General features: G+C 41.2%; 9 protein-coding genes across 9 annotated transcripts; 5 read left to right on the top strand and 4 right to left on the bottom strand.

Annotated features, from left to right (window-relative positions):
• Positions 1 to 1,113: 1,113 nt before the first annotated feature.
• Positions 1,114 to 2,775, top strand: CHS7_2 (Chitin synthase, class 7; the record flags this gene model as incomplete). The annotated part of the gene is made up of 1 exon (XM_064824970.1): positions 1,114 to 2,775. One exon carries the CDS (start codon positions 1,114 to 1,116, stop codon positions 2,773 to 2,775), a length of 1,662 nt encoding a protein of 553 aa, XP_064680347.1.
• Positions 2,776 to 2,832: 57 nt separating this feature from the next.
• On the top strand, positions 2,833 to 3,681 carry TIM21_2 (mitochondrial import inner membrane translocase subunit tim21; the record flags this gene model as incomplete). Its single annotated transcript, XM_064824969.1, has 1 exon — positions 2,833 to 3,681. One exon carries the CDS (start codon positions 2,833 to 2,835, stop codon positions 3,679 to 3,681), a length of 849 nt encoding a protein of 282 aa, XP_064680346.1.
• A 481-nt stretch (positions 3,682 to 4,162) lies between these two features.
• Positions 4,163 to 4,696, bottom strand: TIM21_1 (mitochondrial import inner membrane translocase subunit tim21; the record flags this gene model as incomplete). Its single annotated transcript, XM_064824968.1, has 1 exon — positions 4,163 to 4,696. One exon carries the CDS (start codon positions 4,694 to 4,696, stop codon positions 4,163 to 4,165), a length of 534 nt encoding a protein of 177 aa, XP_064680345.1.
• Positions 4,697 to 5,494: 798 nt separating this feature from the next.
• Positions 5,495 to 5,890, bottom strand: CDC3_2 (Cell division control protein 3; the record flags this gene model as incomplete). The annotated part of the gene is made up of 2 exons (XM_064824967.1): positions 5,495 to 5,599; positions 5,666 to 5,890. The coding sequence occupies 2 exons, from the start codon at positions 5,888 to 5,890 to the stop codon at positions 5,495 to 5,497; spliced, it is 330 nt and encodes a 109-aa protein (XP_064680344.1).
• A 328-nt stretch (positions 5,891 to 6,218) lies between these two features.
• On the top strand, positions 6,219 to 6,893 carry ATC70_005681 (uncharacterized protein; the record flags this gene model as incomplete). The annotated part of the gene is made up of 2 exons (XM_064824966.1): positions 6,219 to 6,519; positions 6,583 to 6,893. The coding sequence occupies 2 exons, from the start codon at positions 6,219 to 6,221 to the stop codon at positions 6,891 to 6,893; spliced, it is 612 nt and encodes a 203-aa protein (XP_064680343.1).
• A 121-nt stretch (positions 6,894 to 7,014) lies between these two features.
• Positions 7,015 to 8,833, top strand: PRN1_1 (RNA pol II transcription cofactor; the record flags this gene model as incomplete). The annotated part of the gene is made up of 5 exons (XM_064824965.1): positions 7,015 to 7,201; positions 7,256 to 7,443; positions 7,512 to 8,326; positions 8,377 to 8,576; positions 8,625 to 8,833. 5 exons carry the CDS (start codon positions 7,015 to 7,017, stop codon positions 8,831 to 8,833), a joined length of 1,599 nt encoding a protein of 532 aa, XP_064680342.1.
• A 1,061-nt stretch (positions 8,834 to 9,894) lies between these two features.
• On the top strand, positions 9,895 to 11,694 carry ATC70_005679 (uncharacterized protein; the record flags this gene model as incomplete). The annotated part of the gene is made up of 6 exons (XM_064824964.1): positions 9,895 to 10,183; positions 10,239 to 10,375; positions 10,440 to 10,517; positions 10,571 to 10,904; positions 10,963 to 11,543; positions 11,602 to 11,694. 6 exons carry the CDS (start codon positions 9,895 to 9,897, stop codon positions 11,692 to 11,694), a joined length of 1,512 nt encoding a protein of 503 aa, XP_064680341.1.
• Positions 11,695 to 11,750: 56 nt separating this feature from the next.
• Positions 11,751 to 12,763, bottom strand: DEG1_1 (pseudouridine synthase deg1; the record flags this gene model as incomplete). The annotated part of the gene is made up of 4 exons (XM_064824963.1): positions 11,751 to 11,824; positions 11,887 to 12,257; positions 12,314 to 12,566; positions 12,625 to 12,763. 4 exons carry the CDS (start codon positions 12,761 to 12,763, stop codon positions 11,751 to 11,753), a joined length of 837 nt encoding a protein of 278 aa, XP_064680340.1.
• A 36-nt stretch (positions 12,764 to 12,799) lies between these two features.
• ATC70_005677 (uncharacterized protein) lies at positions 12,800 to 13,036 on the bottom strand (the record flags this gene model as incomplete). Its single annotated transcript, XM_064824962.1, has 2 exons — positions 12,800 to 12,850; positions 12,920 to 13,036. 2 exons carry the CDS (start codon positions 13,034 to 13,036, stop codon positions 12,800 to 12,802), a joined length of 168 nt encoding a protein of 55 aa, XP_064680339.1.
• Between the last annotated feature and the right edge of the window lie 636 nt (positions 13,037 to 13,672).

The following is a 13,672-nucleotide window of genomic DNA, read 5'->3' as shown; positions in this document are numbered from 1 at the left end:
TCAACCTGTAAGCTTTTTGTAAAAGCAACCAAGAGAGACCATTATTTTTTACAATAAATAAAATGAAAAACTATACAATACACATTAAATGCGTGTGCCTGATATGAGTACACATTAAACATTGCTTATTTTATATCAATAAAATCTTGTACTTGCCCAGGAAATTATAAATGTCGATATGAGATGCAAAGGGTATAAGTTTACTGCTATGGAAATCAATAATTCGGATTGGATGTATTAGCACTCGAGAGCTTGAATAGACTCAGGTATTCTGTGGTATTTGATTCAAGTACTTTTCTTATTTCATCCTACGATGTAAATCAGTCGAATGCCCAACATTATCAATCTAAATCAGCATCAGGTATATGCAAATTTATGGTAGGCAAATAGCAGATTCAACTGAATAGTGCCAATCAGGAAATCTAAAGCAACAACTAGCATGCTTCTCTTGCATTACAAGTGTGTTATGATTTAACAGCAAGTACTCATAGCATGGACCCCAGCCAAAAGCTTCTACAGGCTGAATGGGACGCCAAATATACCATGCAGTAGCTTATCATATACACTTGTTAGTTTTGCGTATATAATTTGAAACTAGCCAATTCAAATTTTATGCAGCATTTGCACATCACGATCGCCATTTTCTGATGCTCTAAATAAGATGGCGACATAAAGCGAGTCGTAAGTAAATACAGGGCTTGTGTAAGATCTACAACGACCTTTTTGTGATATTGTCATTGCAAAAGACGCCTTCATGAGGTAAAACTCATTCAAAAAAGAGTATTTGAGCTAATCAATTGTCCTTTCAACTCCATGGTCTCCATTTAATCAACATCGCAATTATCACTGCCATCAACAGAAAGGCATTTAGGTCAGCCAGCAGCAATGCCGCCCGCTAAAATCGATTGAAAATCAGTTTATTTTTTTCTATTCAAGATTGGACGGATTTTGCCTTTCTTCGACCTCTTTAATCTATTTTATAATATTCGACTATATAAACTGTGATGATCACCCTACGCTTCCTAATGCATTGCTGACACGCATGATGGTGCTGCTCAGGCTGGTAACAGCTCTCCTGGATGGCGGCCCTGGATCTCAGGCCAAATTGAAGACATGAAATCGTTCGCATGGCAATACTATGCAGACTTATACAAAGCTGACCCTGTGGCGCCTGAACACATTGAAGCCTACTTAAACTCAATAACCTTTGAGAAAGTTTTGACCGCCGATGAACAGCAATCCTTGACAGATAATATTACAATGGATGAGCTACTGCAACAAGCGAATCGCTCAATGAAGGCAACCGCTCCTGGTAGTGATGGCCTGGCATATCCTTTTCTGTCGCTTTTATTCAGTATGGCCCGTTTGGAAAAACTTGTATTGCAGGTATACAATGATGCTCTCAATGGTATCTTTCCTTCCTCCTGGCATGATCTGCGTATTCGTCTTTTACCAAAGAAAGGATTGCTTGCACTCCTTAAAAATTGGCGCCCAATCTGTCTTTTAGGATGTGATGGCAAAGTCTTTACCAGACTTCTTGCCCACCGCATGGCTCCTATCCTTGGTCGTATTATCAATCCGTTTCAATCTGGGTTCCTTCAACAACGCTTCATCTGTGACAATGGCATGGCTTTATCGATGGTCCTGGAAGAGGCTCGCGCCTTCAACCACACTGGTGCTGGTATCCTGTTGGACCAAGAGAAAGCCTACGATCGAGTGAATGCTGACTATCTGTGTGCTGTTCTTCTCCGGCTTGGGTTCCCAGCCAGTTTCGTGTCCTGCGTCAGACTCTTGTTCTTTGGCAATGATATGTACATCAACATCAATGGGTACTTCAATCCCGCTGTCAAACAGGAACGGGGTATCCGTCAGGGTGATCCCCTGTCACCGCTGCTCTTTGATGTGGCCCTTGAACCATTCCTTTTTTCCATATTGCAGGATCCCTACTTCCATGGCTTCCGTGTGAGTAATGGTACATCTGCCGAGGTGGCTCCTCGTGTGTCGCCGGCGATCAAATGCCTTGCGTACGCGGATGATGTCTGTGTCCTCCTTCGCGATGAATTAGATCTGTATCGTCTCCAGCAACATATGGCCAACTATGCCGCCGTGTCCAATGCCAAGTTCAACGAAGACAAATCGGAGGCCTTTTCGCTGTCTGGTCGTCGGTCGCTGGCATGGGTGAGGGCCTTCGAAGAAATCAACGTTCACACCTACCACCACCAAGGCTCCACTGCGGCTTTTCGGTACTTGGGTCTGTATTTTGCATACAACCAAGCGCAACGGGCCCAAACGGAAGAAATGCTGCTCAACTCTGTTCAAACTCAATGTGCCATCTACACTCAACGCCAATTGTCTATCATGGGTCGCGTTACCATTGTCAACAGTCTGATTCTATCCAAAATATGGTACAGCCTTCGAATGCTCAGGCCGACCAAAAGGTTCTTAGAGAAGGTCAAATCGTGTGTCTACCAGTTTGTCTGGAAAAAGAAGCGGCCGTTAATACGCAAGGATCTCATCTTCCTGCCTAAATCTAGGGGTGGTCTTGCCGTTCTCGACCCTTCTCTCCAACAGCTTATACTCCAAAAACGCTGGCTCAATTATCTCGTCGAACCGCAGAAGTATCCGTCTTTCCTGCTACCTTTCTTGGTTTCACATCTGTCACTGCTCCCAGGGTCCTCAGACTTCCCCTACATGGCTTTCCTCGATGCTGAATGCCGCAAGTCCTCTCTGCTACATAAGGATCTTTCCATTTGGCATTCCATCTTCGCATCGTAAGATTACTTCGAGTTCCCTGACCTTCGCCAGGTTGAGGTCATTCCACTCCAGACCATCATGCGATTGCCTCTGCACAAACTCCTCACTGGGCTTAACGATGATCACTGGCTCAAACGTCACCCCAAGTTCCCCGCCAACAAGTTCCTGCTCTTCGATAGCCATCAACAACGGTTACGTCTCCGTGTTGCGTCTGAATATCCTGTCTACCGGCATCTTTGTGCCTCCCTGTACCAAGAAATCCTAGTACTCAAAACAGTTCATCTGGTTCCTGGTGTCTGGCCCCACATCCTGCACCTCCCCTCCCACTCCAGCTTGGACTGGACAAACTTTGACTTCTTTGGTACTCTGGGCATCACCGATAAGTGGAAGCTGTACCACCCCAGCACATATCGCCAACAGCAACAACAGCTGGTCCCATCAGAACATCGGTTTACCAATGTCATGGTCAAAGCACTGTGGTCCTCCCCTGCCCACCCTGCTGCCAGAACGGTTCTTTATCGGGCACTGTCGCGATGCATCCCACATAAGACCTATCTGCGCACCATTGGCTCTGTGGAAACCCCCATCTGTCCCTTTTGTGCCCAAGGCATTGATACATTGAGGCATTTTATTGTCGACTGTCCTGTCAAATGGCAACTATGGCAAACCGTCCTGTCTCAGTACTACTCCAACTTTCCTCTGACATCTGAAATCATCTATGGCACAGTGCGTTATTTGCATCTCCCTCACTTTATCAAAGATCGATCCAAGTATATTGCCGTCATTTCTACCATTTTCTGGCAGATGTGGAATCTTTACTGGCTTCACGGCAGCCAAAATCCTTCACCCCTCTCCGCTGCCTCAATTGAGCGCTTTCCTTCCAGGACAGTTTGTCTTATTGACAAACTGCTTCCGACCAACTCATAATCGTTTATTAGAGAGTCAGTTCGTTGTTCGAGGTCCACCACTCCGCGATGTGTCCCTCAAAAATATTTGAATAAAATAAAATATTAACTACAAAAAAAAAGCTTCCTAATGCATTCTTGAAGTACTTTTCAAGGCGTTTACAATGATGCTAACTGTAACAAGCGTTTTGACTGATCTTATCGAGCCATTTAATAGAATATAAATTAAGGTTTTTGGCCAAAATGTCAAAATTTTGCATATAAAGACCTCATAAAAATGGTTTCAGAAGTTGCTTTGGATCGAGAGAAACATTTTGATTTGATATATACCATAGTAAAAGCCTTTATTTTCAAGGTGAAAAATGCGATCGTATAAATTTCGATGAAAAATTTTTTTTTTTTTTTTTTTTTTTGGATGATATTTGATTTATTAGAAATAAATTAAACGCATCAAGGGATGGACAAGTGTATGTAAACAAAGTGACGTGCCATATATAAGCTATTTAGAGTTTCCTAAGATTTGACAATCTTATCAATTCGGCGCGGATTTGGCGGCATACTACAGAGGGATCAAAAGGTATATAATTGTAGAGCTGTTGGAAGTGATTTCTCCAAATCATACGCATAATAGTGGCGAAGAAGTCATATATAGTGAACTGCATATCGTAGCTGTATATGAGATAGCGTTCTAGTTTGAGGAGCATAATGTTGTTGTAGACGAGGCGAGGGTCAGCATTTTTGGGATAGCTGAGGAACTCATTGAAGGTGGAGTTCCATACATCGATCTTGTGAGCACAGCTAATTAGAAGATGTTTGGCATCTTCTACTTCGTTGCATAGATCGCAGTGATCAGACTCTAAATTGGGCAAGTGTCTTTGGAAGAGGGCGAGCTTATTAGGGGATTGCTGATGGAGCATCCGGTACCACAGATTACGAGCCGAGTAGTGCATGTCGTTTTTATAGAAGGCTGTCCATTGCTTTTTGGAGATGTTGTTGTTGAAGTGGCGGCCAACGTCTAATGTGTCCAATGACTGCATGATGAAACGAACGTTTTTGTTTGAGAGCTGAAGGATCGATAGTTGTTGGAAGCGAAGTGATGCGGCAAATGGTCTCAGGTCGATACCATCTTCAGTGCTGTTGTTGTGTACGAATGGTTGATAATGCAACTCTTGTCGTAAAAATTTCGATGAAAATCATGAGGGGTACCTCATGGAAATTGAAAGAATTTTATAGCTCCAAAATTTTTTGAGAAAAATGATCAGAGAGTAACGTAGGAGGCTAGGCAACTTGATTGGCGTGAGTTTGGCACTTGGAAATGGCCCACAGCAGGAGAAACTAGATGTTGAATATGGCTAACTTTGCCATGATACGGCAATATACCTACTAGAAAAGAGCCAGTAAAGTAAAATATGTCAGGATAACCGAGATGCTAATAAGGCCATGTCTTGCCTCGACTATTTGATAAAAAAAAACGGGGGCCCAGGTTGTTTGTTTGTCGTTTTTATCAGTAGAAAACAAATAAATTCAATGAAGAAATCCATGGCATCATTATTGTTCTCACAGTAGCAATGACCCTGCCCCAACTAATTACCATGCTGTCAATCACGTTTTGACCTTGACATGCTCGTTTCAAATAATTAGCATATGATCCCCCCACACTGTACCACATTATAAAGCATCGACACAACAACAATGACAAGGAAATTACATCAACATGTTTATATTTACAGAGCGCATAACAGAGGAAGAGGGATAAAAAGAAGAGGAATAGATATAATTAAGGTGGGGTGGGGAAATACAAACAAGGCCAATCGTAGTTGTAGTACATGACATTATCAACGCCATTCACGGAACATCATGCCACCAAATTCTTCTCGATTGGTAGTCATTGAAGCGGAAAAAGGACTTGGATGTGAGGCTTTCTTTTGCTCAAGTAAATACTGTGTATAGTATATAACATGTCAAGATGTGTTGCTCTCGTAGACCACCCTCTCCTTGGTACTTACCTCAATCTGACTAGCATCTACAAATGTGGGTAACTTTGGAGTGCCAGAAGGTGTTGCAATTTTGGTTGTTTTATGATGTCCTTCATCAAAAGTAACGCCTAAATCTCGAAGAGCAGCTAATCGCTCGTTTCCTACTGGCATGGATCGAATGTTCTTTTGCTTTAATCTCTCTTCATACATTGTGTTTTGTTCAATATCAGGATGAAAGTGGTTGGATTCTGTCATTTTGGTTTGCTATAGGTATAGGAAAAGAAAAAGAAAACAAATGAGAAAAAATAAATCCAAAGAGGCATTTTGAGCAAGGAAAAAATTCATGCAAAACCCTTTTTTTTTTTTTTTCTCACATCAATACCATCCACGGCAAAAGGATCAAGCGATCATTCAAGGATTCACACTTTTTTTGCAAGCAAAAGAGGCAGAAATTAGAAAAAAAGGGGAGATGCATAAGAAAGGGGATTATCATCATCATTGTATGCTAGATAAGAGACAAAAAAAAAAGGGAGAAGAATACTCAGTACCTTGCTCTTTCTCTTTCATATTACATTTTGTGCAAATGATTCGTATTGCAGCTCGTCACAACTACAACATTCATCATAGATCATTGAGCGATGCTACATCGTACTATTGTAGAGACACAAACACCATTTATGACATCAGCCAATCATGCGAGATTGATCACAAGAAGCATGTATCATTTGAGAATGATAATAGAACAGTAGTCGAAGAAGAGGATAAAGACAAGGGGGGCCACAATTATATCTCGACCTTGCTTGAGTACTTGGACGATTTATACTCTAAATACTCATTTGCCATTGTATTGGAGAACAAGGGAAATACAGCCAGAGATCATTTAGGTATGTACTGCATAGCAGCATATACACATTTGGCACACATACTCAAATGTAGGTCGTATATAGCAAATGAAAGAACCTACCTTGCTTGGTTTAGAACATCCCTATCACTGATTACGCTGGGGATTGGCATTATACAGGTGTATCATGTGTCCTCGGCAAATCACAAAAGACTAGGCAGAGCATTGGGCTTGATCTTTGTGATGGCCAGCATTTTGTTTCTTTATTTTGGTAACGTTAGGTATTTTCATGCGCAATGGGCATTGCAGCACGGCAATTTTCCTGCTAGTAGAGGTGTTATTACATGGGCCTCTTTCTGTGTGTTGTTTCTATTTGTGGGCATGTTTACCGTCATGGTGCTTGAATCCAATCTATGAGCAAAGTACACTATTTGAAACAGTGTCACGATCAAAAAGCATGTAGTCTGTACTCCCACCTCTCTTTCTCTTCCAGTCCCCTCATCCTTTGTCTTTAAATAAATCATACACACACACACACATGTCGACGGTTCATGTCGATCAAGATGTCAACAAATACCTTGTGAGTGCAATCAACAGACTGAAGGCACTACCGCATGTCAATGTCACCAAGGAATTGACCTCTCATTACAACTACGGAACAGAGGAACCTTATGTACGCGATCGCTTCAGGATTGAAATGGGCCGTAAGACAAAAGACATACGCTGTAAGTCGAATAAAAATTGACAATGATACTATCACTCTAACAGCGCATCCTTAGGCCTAGTAGTGTTTGATTCATCCAATTACTATTCGCCTCCTGATATCATATTTGATAAACCTGTCATCATCAATGAAGTGTTTGATGTTGAGGAGCAGAGTGTTTTACTGCCAGCAGAGGATTGGGATCTAAAGAATGAAAACTGTTTGCACAATTGGGTTGAAAAGCTAGTGAGCAGACTAAAGAGGGTATGTATTCATATTGTTGTATTCCTTTAGTAAGAAAGCTCACCAAAGGCTTGCTTGATATCTGACAGCCGCCTAAAACACCTCCACCTTCACCTCCTCCAGTACCACCGTCAAGGACAAAGCAAAAGAACTGGGATATCTTCAAACTTGAAGACGGCTCGGATGACGATTTCATGATATCAAAAGAGAAAGCAGATAATGATGACGATTTTATTCACATGGAAAGTAATAGCAACAGCAGGGGCAACAAAAGTAGCAATAGTATAAATAAAAGGCCTGCCAACGATCAGAACGATGAAGCAAAAAATACCAAGCGACTGAAAAAATTCAAACAACTCGGTGAATGTACGACATATAATGTCATTGATCTAGACGAGGAAATAACAGAGAGCAGCGTGGATTCTAGACATAAAATCAAGAAATCATGCCTTGACACAGACATTGGATTGAAGGAGGAGCAAAAGACAAAACCTCAGCGTAGGAATCCCTACATCGATGAAGCGAATGCGATCGATTTCAAGTTTGATGACAAGCCCAAAGATACTAGTTTGAGGGACGAGGAAAACAAGGCAAAGAGAAGCATGGCAACTGAAAAGACGAAGCCGAAGAGAAGAAACCCTTACATTGATGAAACGAGTACAATCAATTTCGAGTTCGATGATAAACCAAAAGACACCGAACGTCTCAAGAAGAACCCGTACGTCGATGATTTCGAGCAGATGGAAATTAACAAGCCAGAAATGACAAGATTAAAGTCGATCGATCTCATGCAAAAGAAGAGAAGGCTGACTGAAGGTCCATCCAAGGTAGCTGCGATGCGTATGCAGAAAGAGGCCAAGTGGGGAAAAGATTTTATGGCTCTGTGGGGAAAAAAGTTTGAGCAGTACGTTGCAATAGAGGCGATATAAAAACAAAACTAATATATACGCACAGGAATATCATGAGGATGGACGAAAAGGACACGGGTTCATTGACGCTTTACATGACATTCAGAATCGTCAAAACTCCAGGTGAATGGACAAGGTACAGTGAAGATAAACAGAAACGGCTGAAGGAGTTCAAGGAAGCTCAAGGCATGATGCCAGCAGAAAAGATTGCTCAACCAAAACCTCAAGCGCCGATGCTAGTTCACTGTAAGTCTTGAAAATACCTCTCTTGGATGGATACTAATACCTCTCAAGTGGAACTTGTGTCATCCACTCAGCTCAAAGTAACACTCATATCTGCCATCAATACAAGCGAGCAAGCGTCAGACGGCATTGACTCTATTGATTTGACATATGATCTCAATCAAGAGCATCCTGTGGGATTCGAGCTCACCAGAATCAAGAATGACATCAAAAAGCAGGCAATTCATTTTCATTTGTTTCAAACAAAGCTGGCAGATTAAGCATGTGTGCTGCCCATATGTGTAAATAACCCGTCCCCCTTATACCAGTGCATTTGGCAGGGCCAATTTGCGCATTAAAACTACATATTACATAAATAAATAAGCATTACATAACAATCTCATAGAGTGATAGACATGTTTAACTTTTTTTTTGAGTTATGAAGGGAATTTAGCAATATATGATATCGCTGAAATGTTTATATTTGACGAGTTATTAGTAAGTTCAGTGTGTCATGTATTTGCTTATTTGTAATAACAAAAAGCCAACACCAAATAATTCGAGAAAAGCCGCGGATAAAAACAACATCTGACTGCAGGCTGTCCTTGGCTTGTGCAATGGGCAATGGTGCTTGGCATGTAGGTGCTTTATGCCCAAGCCTCATACTTTATTGGAATCACAGAGGATACATGGCTGCTAAACATTCACGATAATACAAGGCTTTAATTGAATAATGTCAATGCTTATTTGGCCCTGTTAACATTACGTCTGATTACAAACTTGGTTTTTATTGCAAGGAACACATATAATCTAATACAATACGAAATCAAATATGCTGTCTATATGATTTATGACAAATTCAATCAAGATGATGATAACGAATGTCTAATATAGAGATACGTAGATAGAAAAAAAAAAAGATATTAATTAACATAATCAATTGTTACAAACCAACTTTTTATTTCAAAACGGGATCAACAGTTTTATTCACCTCGCTTTCTCACATCCACCTAAATCGCACAATTAAAGAAGACATGTCAAAAATAAAGCTACGATGCCATGCAATTTTGTGTTCTTCTCCTCTTTCTCTACTCGTTCTTCTTTATTGAACAAACAAATCTTATAATTACAGTGATACCAAGTGGCATAGTTTTGCTGTACTACTGTAATATATAATTAGCACCTTTGCCTCATCGTCTAGTTAGTGGCACTCATCATCATTCCATCCAGTACCTTTGTAAGTAACGTGTTGGAAAAAAGGATATATATATGCATCCATCCTTTGTCAAATGTCAAAAACTCATCAATTTCATTTTGTATTGCCACTTTCAGTCTATATACAATGTCTTCCAGATTACTTCTCTTTTCAGTGCTTGCTATCGTTGGCAGCATGCTGGTTCAATGCTGTCATGGTCTTCGTTTGAGCGGTGGCGGTAGAACGCTTACGATGAAGTCGAGAAACCTTTTGTCTCTGAAACTCAGCGATCGCAAAGATGCAGAAAATATTCCTCAGCAATATGGCCCCTTTACCATCAATATGCCCCTGGATCATTTCAAGAGTGGCAATACGACTTTCAAGAATAGATACTGGGTAAACACTGACTACTACAAACCAAATGGCCCTGTCTTCTGTAAGTCGGATTCGTTATCCATGTGTACATCAGATACTGACGCCAGTTTCTATAGTAACCAATGCTGGTGAAGCAGCTGTTACTGACGCTGCGTATGTCATGTTCAACTCTACAGTAGCTCAATTAGCTCAAAGATTAGGCGGTATCTTTGTTTACATGGAACACAGATTTTATGGAGCTTCCGGACCCAGTGTATGCAGTATAAATTCCGTATGTGGGAACTTACCGTCTGATTGCTGATCACATTTATATATAGGATTTTGAGCAAGAATTGGATAAACTGACAGCAGAGCAAGCACTTGCAGATATTGCCTATCTCATCAAGAACATCAAGGTATTTGTAGAATGTCAGACAAAGTGAATAACATGTCTAAATTGTCTGTGTAGTTCCCGGCAGACTTGAAGGTTCCACCTGTGCCTGAGACAAAGGTGATTGTGTATGGCTGCAGCTACAGTGGCAATTTAGCTGCTTGGATGAAGGAAAAGTACTCTGATATCGTTTTTGCTTCTGTTGCTTCTTCGGCTCCTGTTCAGGCACAATTTGATTTCTATCAATACTTTGATCCCATCATGCGTTATGCCCCTCAGCCTTGTATCAACACCATTCGAAATGTGATTTCTAACATCGACAGCATCTTGTTTGGAAAAGACACCAAACAAGTAACCGCTCTCAAGAAGCTGTTTGATGCTGAAGACTTGTATGACGATGATTTTGCTTCTCGTAAGTACTAGGATACTACGTAACTTGGAGTGCGTTTATCAACCTGTTTATGATGTAGTCCTGTCAAATCCCTTAGCTGAATACTGGCAATATGGTATTACTCCCAGCGAGAACAATTTCGAAGCCATTATCTGCAATACCGTATTCAACTCGACAACCAACACCACTGCCGAGCAAGATCTGCTCCTCTTTGCTTCCTTCATCAAATCTTATGTAAAGACAGGTCTCTGTCCTGGCTATGACACACTGGCTAATTGTGTAGGCACGCACAATCAAACTGACATCCAGATACAGAAGCAAAATGATCCATCGACTGTTTCCTGGCTCTGGCAAACATGTCTCCAATTTGGTTACTTCCAGGTAGCTGCTCCTCCTGGTGAACCTACCATTGTGTCTCGCAAATTGACGACGGATCTCTTTGAACGTGTGTGCCAGCTCAATTTCCCCAACACGAATGTACCAAGCCAGCCTGATGTCAATCAAGTCAACAAGGAGTATCAGGGCTGGGATATTGAGTTGGAAAAGACGATTTGGATCGATGGCGAGTGGGATAGCTGGAGAGAGCTGAGTGTTCACAGCCAACAAGCTAATCGCAATGTTCAAAACGGAATCATCATTCCAAGGGCAACCCATTGTGCCGTAAGTTGCTTTTGTTGATACCTATTTCATGCCGTTTGACTAATACCCTCACTCGTAGAATTTTCTTGGTGTCGATAGCACTACTCCTCAATACATGATTGATGTCCAAGATCAGCAATACACTTTGTTGAAATCATGGCTTCAAGAATAGTTTAGATACACTTAGAATTTAGAATAAATAGACACCGTTTATTGCTTGTTTTCTCTCTATTCATTCTTGCGAGCAGCAGCTTCACGCTCACGCTTACGTAAAGCTCTCTTACGAATATCCTTTTGAATGTCTACCGCAACACATGTATGAGATATTCGATACTGCACACATAATCACACATTTTACACTTACTGTCGTTTTGAGTAACCCAGAATTGGTTGGTCAACAAATTATTGATGGCCCAATTGGCAACACCATGCATAGGATAGGGTGTAGATGTAAAGGGCACATTAGCACCGCAAGGAACACCCACCTTGTTCAAGACACTAGCGACATAGCTTTTGGCAGTAGGGATCAAGAGAGAAGGCTTACGGATTTTGCTCATGGCAGAGACAACAAAGTAAGTGTTGACATGCTCAACAACGATACCATCTTTGGCGACTTCTGTACCTAAAGCTTGAGACCAAGTAGACAAAAAGGCCTTACCAGCAGAGTAGACGGACAAATAAGGGGTAGGAACCAAGCCAGCAAAAGAGCCCATATTGAAGATGAGACCCTTCTTGCTATAGTGTCACATGTCAGCCTAAATCCTTGCATACTCCAACCTGTAAGCACTTACTTTTGCTTCATTTGAGGAAGTACCAATTTTGTCATCTTCATGAGGCCCTTGACGTTGACTTCGATAATGTTGTTGATGAGAGCATCATCTTCTTCAGCAAAAGGTGTAGGAATATCGTGATTCACACCGACATTGTTGACCAAGACGCCAACACGAATGGAATTGATGATATCTCCCACCTTTTTGAAATCCTCAGCATCGCCCTTTGTGAAATCCATGGCGAATGTCTTTGTCTCAACACCGTATTGCTCGGCTAGATTTCCTTTTACATCAGACAAGGATTCTTAGCGCACAGCCATAGCACAACTTACAAATCTCCTTGGCAGCAGTATCCAACTTGGATTGAGTACGTGAAATCAACAAAACATTGAACTTTTTCTTTGCGAGTTGCAAAGCAAATTCCTTTCCAATACCATCAGTCGCACCAGTAACAACTAGAGAATACGGCATGTTCAGTCTCTTATATACTAAATATCAAGCACTCAATCACGCATCGTTACCTGCCCATGCACCATCGCCAGCACCAAATTTTTTAAGCTACAAATGGTCATCATGAATAAACTAAAGGTCTCGCGCGTGCGTTACCCAAAAACAATCAACACTTACAGGGATACCACTTGCAACAAATGTATCGAAAAGCGTTTTTAACAAAGTCAAGACCTTGTAACCGATAAAAGCGGCACCAATGGCTGCAAATAAGGTGATTGAATTACAATGAACCATGTGAAAGATAGTTGAAGAAGGCCTACATTTTTCTTCGTCTAGTTGGCCATTTTATAGTGGCAATGGTGCAATTGAGCCTCAGCTATTTGTTGGGTTCCAAGGGGTTGCCTCGGTAAACTATTGCTTATTCCCCTCATTTGCACCCAACAGTTGGGTTCCCGCACGTGGAAATAGAGTAGTACGACAAGGAGGAGAGCACCTTTTGAAGCGTTTAGTAGCTGTCAAAATCTAATTGTAGACCTGAAAGGGATGTGCAATCGTGCTTCAATACAAATCAAACAGTCAATTTGCCATGATCTGCTTTAGTCGCTCAGATTAGTAGCCATCCAAAGGCGACACATTCCATTGATCTTCAATCCAACATGACAGGTAGTATAGGCAAAAACGCATGATGCAATTGAGTTGGGTCTGACAAACTGTGGCTTACACTGTGATATGTACCATCAATGGTGCACAGCTCAAACATTGATTTTGCAGGGTAATTGCTACGTACATTGCAAAATGTAGATACGTTTTATTTGATATCATTGTGTGGTGATTAGTAATAGTATGTGTATAGAGTATGTAGAGTTTTCTGAATCAAGATTTTTCAATTTTTTTTTGTGGGTTATAATAAGAGTGAAGGGAGATTAATGA

This window comes from Mucor velutinosus (assembly GCF_035048745.1).
Source record: "Mucor velutinosus strain NIH1002 chromosome Unknown tig00001544, whole genome shotgun sequence".
Taxonomy (NCBI): domain Eukaryota; kingdom Fungi; phylum Mucoromycota; class Mucoromycetes; order Mucorales; family Mucoraceae; genus Mucor; species Mucor velutinosus.
This window is presented reverse-complemented; position numbering and strand designations above follow the sequence as displayed.